At 36.8% G+C, this 11302-nt stretch overlaps 1 protein-coding gene across 1 annotated transcript; it reads left to right on the forward strand.

Annotated features, from left to right (window-relative positions):
• Window positions 1-3198: 3198 nt before the first annotated feature.
• LOC144452872 (15-hydroxyprostaglandin dehydrogenase [NAD(+)]-like) lies at window positions 3199-11041 on the forward strand. Its single transcript, XM_078144068.1, has 7 exons — window positions 3199-3410; window positions 4378-4504; window positions 6923-7029; window positions 8029-8125; window positions 8393-8469; window positions 9501-9652; window positions 10364-11041. The coding sequence occupies exons 1-7, from the start codon at window positions 3312-3314 to the stop codon at window positions 10488-10490; spliced, it is 786 nt and encodes a 261-aa protein (XP_078000194.1). The 5' UTR covers window positions 3199-3311; the 3' UTR covers window positions 10491-11041.
• Window positions 11042-11302: the final 261 nt, after the last annotated feature.

Genomic DNA, 11302 nt, shown 5'->3' on the forward strand with positions numbered 1-11302 from the left:
CGTCGTCGTCGTCATCATCATCATCATCATCATCATCATCATTATCATCATCCCATACCCATTATCACCTCCACCACCACCACCACCACCACCACTACTACCCTACCCCCATGACCACCACCACCACCATGACCACCACTTCCATCAAGCCGCTTAAAACCTTAACTATAGGACTGTCACGGTAAAATGTTGGGAATCAACCATTTCTTTTCTTATAACTCTTTGCACCATTACCAAACAAATCAACGAACAAACCAACACCAAACAAATCAACGAACAAACCAACACCAAACACATCAACGAACAAACCAACACCAAACACATCAACTAACAAACCAACACAAAACTATACCTGTTCAATTTCTAACGTTTCCCATTCTTCGACTAGACTATTTTTGTAGTGTTGTGGGAGTAAATTATCAAGCTCCTTAGCATCTGCATTATCTCCATTTACGGCGATATTTCCAGTCCATAATTCGTAAATGTCACCGTCGGCATTCTTTATACCCTTGAATAATAGTATCCATTCATTGTCTGAAAATAATAAATATTATTCAACATGGACACATACTCCACTTTTACTGTTGAGAACGAACGGGGTTAGAGCAGCCATGTTCTTAAAGTAGGGGAGGGGGAACTGTCACTGAAAATGAAAGAAGACGAGTCTGATGTATGTCTGATTGTATGTATGATAGCTCTCCAAGGTGATCGAGCACTCTACTTGGCGAAAGAAGAATGATACTGTATGTATGTATGTATGTATGTATGTATGTATGTATGTATGTATGTATTTATATATATATATACATCTGTCTGTATCTCTGTGTGTGCGTACGTGTGTGTGTCTGTGTATGTGTGTCTGTCTGTGTGTATGCGTGTGTGTGTGTGTGTGTGTGTGTGTGTGTGTGTGTGTGTGTGTGTGTGTGTGTGTGTGTGTGTGTACTATCTGGTTATTGCTTACCACAATTTGCTTCAATCTGGGAGCCTTTTTCAGCAACCATCAGAAAAACTAGGAGAAACCCAGTAAACAGATTACGTGTAAACACCATGGTTGAATATTACCATACATGTATATAAACCAGTTAACTTGCCGCGTTAAATCAGTACACTTTTATAACCAATACCAATGTCGCACCGTACCAGTTCAACAGCCAAATTAAAAATCACATACACAGACCACCTATATATAAACGTTTGTAACTTTCGCCTTTGCAAAAAAAACCTAAATTTTCAACTTAAGTTACACACTTAATAATAGGCTTACGCTCCAGCGGCAAGGTTAATCGTTATATTTAAAACTTTAGTTTTTAAAAATTTTCGTCACAATTCCTCAAGTATATTTGGCAGGTTTACCCTTTTTATTTGTTCAGTTACTTCTTACTTATGGGTGGATTTATTAAGCTCTTCTCAGATAGATTGCATCAAAGACAGTTAAAGTTAGGCCTAGGGCTTAGATTAAATACTGTGTTTTCATACAACACAGCATAAGAAAACTACGTTGGATTCGAACTTGTGAAATAGATTTTGCAGTCTTTCTATGTTTATTTATTTATCTATTTATTTATTTATTTTATTTAAAACACTGAATCCATAAATGGGTTTTCATGCAGATGTTAAAAGAAAAAATATAAAAATGTACATAAAGCAGAACACATACAATAAAAACAGTAAGGTGGAAAATAAAATGTACAATGACACATATAGGAAACACAAAACTATTTGATTCTATTGTTGGCAACAATGGATACCCTATATGCAAACGATCTATTGTGTGCATTTGATCAGTGTTATAGTGAACGATATTTAAATTGAATTCAATTCAAAATCAATTGTTTTAATTATATGTTCTAACGATCAGGTTAATTTTTTATATGTGTTTTCTTGTCTTTGTTGGTTGGTTGTTGGTTCGTTTGATGTATCCAGGCGATATTTAGGTAGATTTAATTCTACTGAAAATGGTACTAAAGTAGAGTTTTATGTACACATGTCCCGTGGATCGTTATAAGACGTTATTAATCACTCTAGACCCAAGGGATAGAAAATGTCGACGTATTTTGTAAACAATATCGTACAACCTATACCAGTTTTGTCTGTTTTAAGCCGCATATGAATATTACTGATCTTGATTTAAATTGAAGTGCAGTCTTCGCTACGGGTCAGTTCGTCAAGCTTAATTCAGGGCTGAGTTTTAGTTGTGAAAATAATGTCCAAACATGGGAACCGAGGGGCGCGACATAGTCTAACAAAGGTGAAAATCTAGTGTTGGATGTAAAACTAGCAATTTCTCGATTTGGGGTTTAAAGAACACGACTTTAGAATTGTTCCCTCTGGCGTAGAATCTCAAATCTTAGCACAAGTAAGGAAATGATGAAAATATTGAACCAGTCAGTTTTTGGCGTCAGAACTGGTTGTTATGACGTCACTTTTTATGTATTAGGTTTCTCAACATGACCCGATCCACCAACAATATTTCAATCAAGCGAAATCAAGTTATATAAACAACGCCATCTACGGTAAATTTAGAAAATCAATCATGTATTACCAGTATTAGCAATGTCCGTTTCACAACTTAGTGAATGAGTGTAGTCACAGATTCATAACTATTCACTGTATAAAGACAATTATAACGATATATAGTTGCTGTACGTTGCCATACTTATATTCACACCTCTTCACGCATGCGTAAACGTGTGTATGTTTATATCTCATACATATATTGGTGTGCTTGTTAGATTCCTGAGTGATTTGTTTGTCCGTTTGCTTTAAGGTAAACTCGGTTCCTTTTGTCAATATATCAGCCTGGCTCAAAGTTTGCTGTAACTTAAAACTGACAGATCAGCCGTTGAGGGCGCTGTCTAAGCTCCCTTTCCTTTACGGCAGGTTGATAAGCCCAGACCGATCGATGACGACATTACAGTCAAAGTTATCAATTTCTTGTCTAATATTTATCAGTCTGACGCTGCTCGGATTTTTTTGTTATCATGTAAATAGAACAACTCTCCAAATACTGTTGCATATAAACATATTTGACGGCAAAAACATAATAGTTACACGAAATCCCCCCCCCACACACACACACACACACACACAACACAGCCTAAAATATACAAACATGACATGTTTTACAGAAGAAAAAAAACGGGAAAATGTTACTTATCCGTCTGAGGGCGCACTTTTTGATAAAAGGTCACAACGACGAGTGCTCGAGTGTTAACCCGCAACAGGTCCTTGCTTTGGCAGTATTAAGTTGACTAGCTCCAACAAGTGTGATTCATAACTCATTATTCTTCACGTGCGATATTTCATACAGTATGGATGTAAGTGGTAAGATTGCCTTAGTATCGGGCGCAGCATGCCCACAAAGTATCGGACTTTCAATAGTTGAAAAACTCCTCGAAAAGGGAATTAAGGTAAGTTTCCTCCTACCAGCACCGCTCCATCGTTGCATATATTAAATATCATATACGACCTTGGTTAGACAACAGGAAATTGTAATGAGGTCAAAATGATCACGTTTTGTGGATTATATTGTAAGTTTATATCATTCAAAAATACATTTAAATATGTACGACATGTTTCCACAACGGCACTGTACAAACTTGAGACAAGAATTTAGTTTGAAAACAGTTCGCAAGCAAATAAACAAAATTATTCAATCGTAGTCTGACCTCAATGACCTTACTACAATGGGAGTGCTGGTTTCGAAGTGTTGTTATTTTACTACTACAAAACATTTGTTCTTCTAAATACATCGAAACAGTTCTTCAACTACAAACTATTGTAAAGAATTGCTAGCACTAGTATCTTGAATTTCATAGTCATGTGACAGTTTCAGATATATCCAGACAACTGAGTCCATAGGTGCCGAGAATGTTGACTGTTTAAGGTCATGTGATAGTATTGTTTATTACGTGAGCTAGTCCGTGTACATCTATAATGACGTAATGTATCCTCACAAAATGGAAACTTCTTGCATTGTCAACAATGCAACGCTTGAAATAACATGAATAGACTTTTACGTTTTAATGTCCTCCCACCGTACTTTATTGAATAGGTGACCTTGAGCCGAGTGACCTCATGTTTTATTTGGACCAAAGAGCAATCATTCGTTATGCAGACTGATGACTGTCTGCAACGTTGAGACGAATAAACTCCAATAGTATACTAGTACCTGCTATGTGAAATGATTATTTTTTTAAATTGCGAATAGATTCACTTTTTTATTAAAATTTGGAAACCAAATGATTTCTGAAGACTGTATCTACTGTTCTGGTCTAAAATTAAACTGAAATACACAAAAAATTCGAGCGAAACTATCATTTCATTATATTAATTTTGGCGGGAGATAAATGTATGGCGGCCATTTTCACTTCGCAGGGTGTAACTATTATTGATATCAATGCTGAGAAGGGTGTAGTGACAGCAGAAGAATTACAAAAGAAATATGGCAAAGATAAAGTGATATTTATTGAATGTGATGTCGCTGACAAGGATAAACTCGAAGGTTAGTTCTATTCTACCGTGAACGTGGTCTTGGACAGATCGCCTGGCGCGGTCGTTGACACCTGATAAGAAATGTTACTTTTTTGGTAGTGCCGCCGCCATCATGTACAGTGACCGCGGAGTTTGACATAATTAGGTTAACAATGTTTGCATATTTTGTTTTCAATGCTATTAATATTCCAAATATACAATACCTTCCACACCGTAGACATTCGTCATCGCACTATTATCTTTACTCCATTTCACCATGATACAATCATAAATAATATAAATTAAAATGACACAAGCTGAGTTTATCAACATTTTACTCAAGTGAAAATATTTACAGAAAATTAACTTCATTAAACTATTTTAGTATAAATTATATTAATGTTGATGCAAGTTTTCTATGATATTACAATATTTGCATTCTGGAAGTGGCATTGTTAAAACAGTTGATTGCCTAGTAAGCATTCCTTGATACGTATAAAAAATTACGTCATCGAATCTTTTACATGGTATATCAAGTTAATACCAGATTTGAGTTCAGTCAATTTCAAGTGATGGCTACCAATGCTTGAGTGAGTAGAATACTATGAGTGATTTTTAAATATGCACAATACACCCCATCTTAAAAATGTATAAACTCAGTTTGTGACCCTTCAATGTGATCACCTGACTGACAGTGACGATTTTACTGTTATTGTTCTATACCAATCACTTTTGGTTGAAGTATTGAAATGCCCATTTCCACATGTTGTATATAGTGGATATTACTACTGACATTCGTCGTTTGATTGATCAATCGCCTGAATTGTTGAACTGTTTTCGATATATTCTTGTATGATAAGGGGGTGGGTGTGGGTGTGGGTGGGGAGGGGTGGGGCTTATCTTGTACAGTTTACTGACATAATTATTAATTATGTCATAGTTGATTGGTTATTGATTGTTGATATAGACTGACCTATTAGTGTTGATAAATACAGATAGCTTGTCTATAGGGGGTTATCATATCTACCTAAACCAATAATTACTATAGATAATAAGATAAAACACTTCACCAATACTGTCATTTGCACTACCAGAATAGAAAGGTGACATTTGACAAGATTATATGTTCATACACATATTATTTAAAATGCATATGTTTTCTTACTTATTCTCTTGGTTGGAAATGAGTAGATGAGATAAAATTGAAAGCCTCTGACTGATGTCCCGTCTGACTGTCTGCGTTTGTTTGTCTGTCTGTCTGTCTGTCTGTCTGTCTGTCTTTCTTTTGCTTTTCTGTCTGTCTGTCTGTCTGTCTGTCTGTCTGTCTGTCTATCTGTCTGTCTGTCTGTCTGTCTGACTGTGTTTGTGTGTTTGTCTGTCTGTCTGGCTGGCTGGTTGTCTGTCTGTCTGTCTGTCTGTCTGTCTGTCTGTCTATCTGTCTGTCTGGTTTTTTTTTTGCTTTTCTGTGTGCCGTGTCTGTCTGTCTCTCTGTCTATCTGTATGTCTGTTTTTTGCTTTTCTGTGTGCCGTGTCCGTCTGTCTGTCTGTCTGTCTGTCTGTCTGTCTGTCTGTCTGTCTGTCTGTCTGTCTGACTGACTGACTGTGTTTGTGTGTTTGTCTGTCTGTCTGGCTGGTTGTCTGTCTGTCTGTCTATCTGTCTGTCTGGGTTTTTTTTGCTTTTCTGTGTGCCGTGTCTGTCTGTCTCTCTGTCTATCTATCTGTCTGTCTGTTTTTTGCTTTTCTGTGTGCCGTGTCTGTCTGTCTGTCTGTCTGTCTGTCTGTCTGTCTATCTATCTGTCTGCCCCTCTATCCTTGTCAAGTTTAAATATATCAAATTCCAAGTTGAACTTGAACTCAATTGCTAACCTTGTAGTGAGAACTATTATCAACCACTGTTGACCAGTTTCTGATTTTGTTTGTTTTATCTAATCGACAAACCGAAGTGACCCATTTTTCATGTATGAGTCTCTAACAATTGGGGTCACACACATTTACCCACAATGCTATTGGGGTCACACACATTTACTCACAATGCTATTGTAAAGAGTCCCCTTCATTTAAATTGGGTTACAAAATGACCCACGATTAACAGAGTATAGATAAGTCTGGGTTTTTAGTAATCAGTACGGTATTGTCTGTGCCGTAGTATTTTGTTACTATTTTTTTTCCTACTGTTGGTGTCAATTTATTGTTCAGCACTGAAAAGTAATAATATGAAAAAAAGGACAAAAATGAAAATTTGGCTAAACGTCACCAACATTGTCTAATCTTAGATATGAATGTTGCCATGGTTACAAAGTGTCTTACAGTACGCGACATATTAGTATGTATTTGACACAAAATTCTCAAATCTTGTCATTTTGATTATAAGAAATATGTATGTACATGAGTGCACATGTAAATATTAAAAGCAAATATCTCCATTTCTCTCCGCTTTTCCCAATCCAAGGTGCGTTCGAGACAACGAAGCAGACGTTTGGAGGGTTGGACATTGTGTGTAACAATGCTGGTATTGTCAATGAACAAAGCTATGAAAATATGATTGCTGTCAATCTGGTAGGTTAACGTTGTATTCTTTGTGAATTCCTGTTAAAATGTTTTACCGTTCAATCAAAGATATAGTCTGAAGCTTTTAAAGGTTCAGTCTGATTGGTTGGGAAACACTAGAAGTAGGGTATAGTGTGAAGCTTTTAAAGGTTCACTCTGATTGGTTGGGAAACACTAGAAGTAGGGTATAGGGTGAAGCTTTTAAAGGTTCACTCTGATTGGTTGGGAAACACTAGTAGTAGGGTATAGGGTGAAGCTTTTAAAGGTTCACTCTGATTGGTTGGAAACACTAGAGGTAGGGTATAGTGTGAAGCTTTTAAAGGTTGACTCTGATTGGTTGGGAAACACTAGTAGTAGGGTATAGTGAGAAGCTTTTAAAGGTTCACTCTGATTGGTTGGGAAACACTAGAAGTAGGGTGTAGGGAGAAGCTTTTAAAGGTTCACTCTGATTGGTTGGGAAACACTAGAAGTAGGGTATAGTGTGAAACTTTTAAAGGTTCAGTCTGATTGGTTGGGAAACACTAGAGGTAGGATAGTGTGAAGCTTTTAAAGGTTCACTCTGATTGGTTGGGAAACACTAAAGGTAGGTTAGGGTGAAATCTTTAAAGGTTCACTCTGATTGGTTGGGAAACACTAGAAGTAGGGTATAGGGTGAAGCTTTTAAAGGTTCACTCTGATTGGTTGGGAAACACTAGAAGTTTAATAACTTCAACTATACATTAATTGCTAGAGGTTGATGTTTTACTTGATATCTTTAAAAGGTCGGAATTCTGAGATTGTCTCTGTGACGTGAACCGTATTAACATCGTCGTAAAATCACTAGCCTCGTTATGGCGGCTCTTAATTAGATACCTCAGATGACTATTTTTCGTAGTGTCAGTGGCAAAATGTTACTCTGGCTTCCGAGAATGCCTATTACTGACTTTTCACCACATCTGTAATATTCTTACACGCATGCGTTATATAAGGAATATAATAGTAAAAAAATGTGTTTTTCTATTTCTACAGACTGCCGTTGTCCGGGGTACGTTTCTCGCCGTTGAACACATGGGCACGAAAAATGGTGGTAATGGGGGTGTTGTCGTCAATACAGCCTCGTTCTCAGGTAAATATTAGAAATCAATATTCGTAACCTAATTAATTAAATTATAAATTTGATAACTAGCATCCAATCTATTCAACATTATTTGTCATCTTTGATAATCAAAACGACAAACTAACGCCTCTTGAGATAGTGTTTATTTAATAATTTTTTTATCTAATTTATTTATTTATTTATTCAATTAATGCAAATACGGGTTTTTTAAGAAATTAGTTGTGTTGAGGTTTTTTCATTTTAGTTGTTAACAATATGTCTTTTGTTTTTATAAAGGAATATTTCCAAACAATCTGCTACCAGTTTATTCAGCAAGTAAACATGGCGTTGTTGGTTTCACAAGAAGTGTAGCTGTAAGTACATACAATGATACCATTTAGCTCAATCTGCTGACGTTCTAGCGAAAACCAGTGACGTAATAGCTCAATCTGCTGACGTTCTAGGGAAAACCAGTGTCGTAATAGCTCAATCTGCTGACGTTCTAGGGAAAACCAGTGACGTAATAGCTCAATCCACTGACGTTCTCGCGAAAACCAGTGACGTAATAGCTCAATCTGCTGACGTTCTAGCGCAGTGACGTAATAGCTCAATCTGCTGACGTTCTAGCGAAAACCGGTGTCGTAATAGCTCAATCCGCTGACGTTCTAGCGCAGTGACGTTTTAGCTCAATCCGTTGACGTTCTACCGAAAACCAATTACGTTTTAGCTCATACGCATGTTGTTTTAGCCCAAAAGATCATGGCATTTTAGTGAAGTGTCTATGGCTAGATAATGGAGGTAGAAGGATCTAACTCCACGTTTAGACCAATAACATTTTGCTGAAATCAGTGATCAGAAAAGTGGCATCAACTGTTAGCTTATTATATTTTAGCTAAGAGCAATAATTCAAGGTGTCCCGGTCTTTTTAGCTAAAAAGGGAATGTACAGATGATTACATCAGGCTAAATGTTTCCACTATGGTAAAGCTGAGGATAAAGTATGTACAGAGGTTGTTTGCTGTGTAAATGTGGCCAATATGATCACGAGGTAAAGTGTGGTCTGATTCTCTCGCCCCTTCTCTGTCCCTGTCTCTGTCTCTGTCTCTGTCTCCTTCCCTGTCTCTGTCTGTCTGTCTGTCTGTCTGTCTGTCTGTCTGTCTGTATGTCTCTCTCTCTCCCTCCCTCCCTCCCTCCCTCCCTCCCTCCCTCTCTCTCTCTCTCTCTCTCTCTCTCTCTCTCTCTCTCTCTCTCTCTCTCTCTCTCTCTCTCTCTCTCTCTCTCTCTCTCTCTCTCTCTCTCTCTCTCTCTCTCTCTCTCTCTCTCTCTCTCTCTCTCTCTCTCTCTCTCTCTCTCTCTCTCAGATCAGTGCGACAAGTTCACTTCTGTATTTTGGGGGTTTCTTTCAGAACGAGCCACGTGTGATGGAGAATGACATACGAGTTGTTGCTGTGTGTCCAGGTTTGGTTAATACTGTTACAGCTCTTAAAACATATCCCTCGGAAGTTAACCGCTATGCCAAAGAAATACAGGAACAATTTGATAGGGCGCCAGTCGTTGGGTGAGTCTTTTCCGTCAACTATTTTCCCGCCAAATTATTCTGAACACATGTCATAATCTGATGTGATCTTCAAGTTGTTGGGCTTTAGTTGAAAATGAATCTCCAATGGCGACGTTTTGAAGAGTATTGATTTTTGTCATACATGGGATCTGTTAGACTGAAAGATTAACTGTTTTGTGAACTCTTTTTCCACAAACGTCTACAGGGAAAAGGGATCATAAGGACATGTACATCCCGACCAAATATCTTACAGTCTAGGGGTTGGTCAGATTGGCACTGTTGTTGTTGTTGTTGTTGTTGTTGTTGTTGTTGTTGTGTACTTTTGTACACTCCAACCATTGGTGGCGCTCTGATATGTCAAACATGATTGTATGTGCAGCGTGATGTAGGCTGAAAATGCTCGGAACATTTGTAAAGGCAGTTCTGCACAATTTGCATACCACAAACATAGTCTGTAGTTGTGTGGTTGACCTTTGTCGATATTTTTTTCTATCATTCAGTTTCTAATTAATTTTAATGATGAATAATACAGTTAAATTCATAATTGATCGTTACAACTCCATTCATTTCCTTTCATGGTCTTCTGTTTCTGTTCGAAAGTTTCAAATAGCATTTATGCGTAGCTTGCGGTATATCAACCGTGATAATATTTTCGAATATGTAAACTATTAAAAGCTCGTTGGTTTATTCTTTTCATTTCCTTATTTTCAGTCCGGAAGTCGTTGGAGATGCCGTGTTGAAATTGATAGAAGATGCTAGTTACAGTGGCACTGCAGCTATGGTTGGGGGCGGTGTTCCACTTCAAATCGCAGAAATTCCATTTATTGTACCCGAATAACTCTGCTAACAGCATTTCCTGTTTTAGTGTGTATCCCGGATGTAGCAAGAAAACGAACGAACGTGGAGAACGACTGAATCGATGACAATTTAATATCCAAAATATCAGACATGGGAAATTAACGATAGTTGATATTAATATTTTATAGTCAGTGATATTATTTTCCAATTATTAATTTCGTACATATATAGTTTAAAATTTAAATCAAAATTATCAATAATTTAGTTTTTTGAAGTTTATGCCAACTTTCTGCTTCTTCAATACGTTGTTCTTTAAGAAAACACAGTGTCCTTGAACCGGTTATAATTTAACAACTGAAGAAGGCTGACTGTTTTAGCAGACATATACTAGGTTAATTATTTTAAGAGCTAATACAAAATATGATTCCAAATTAATATTTGGGTGTATTGTAGAGTCTCTTATTCCGTTCCAAAATATTTCGTGCGTTGTTCCTTCGTTACCTTGACAACATTGGTGTTGAATGTATCACAGTAGTATATTATAAGATACTTGCAGTATATGATAAAGATATAACTGTTTCCACAGTTACAATAAAAGTGAAATAAACTCAACACTCATATTCCATCACAGTTTCATATACACTAGTTAACGTAAAATAACACTTTACAATACTGTTAAAATATGTATGTATGTATGTATGTATGTATGTATGTATGTATGTATGTATGTATATGTGTATGTGTGTATGTATGTATGTATGTATGTATGTATGTATGTATGTATGTATGTATGTATGTATGTATGTATGTATGCATGCATGTGTGTGTGTGTATGTATGTATGTATGTATGT

Source organism: Glandiceps talaboti, chromosome 23 (assembly GCF_964340395.1).
Source record: "Glandiceps talaboti chromosome 23, keGlaTala1.1, whole genome shotgun sequence".
Lineage (NCBI taxonomy): Eukaryota > Metazoa > Hemichordata > Enteropneusta > Spengelidae > Glandiceps > Glandiceps talaboti.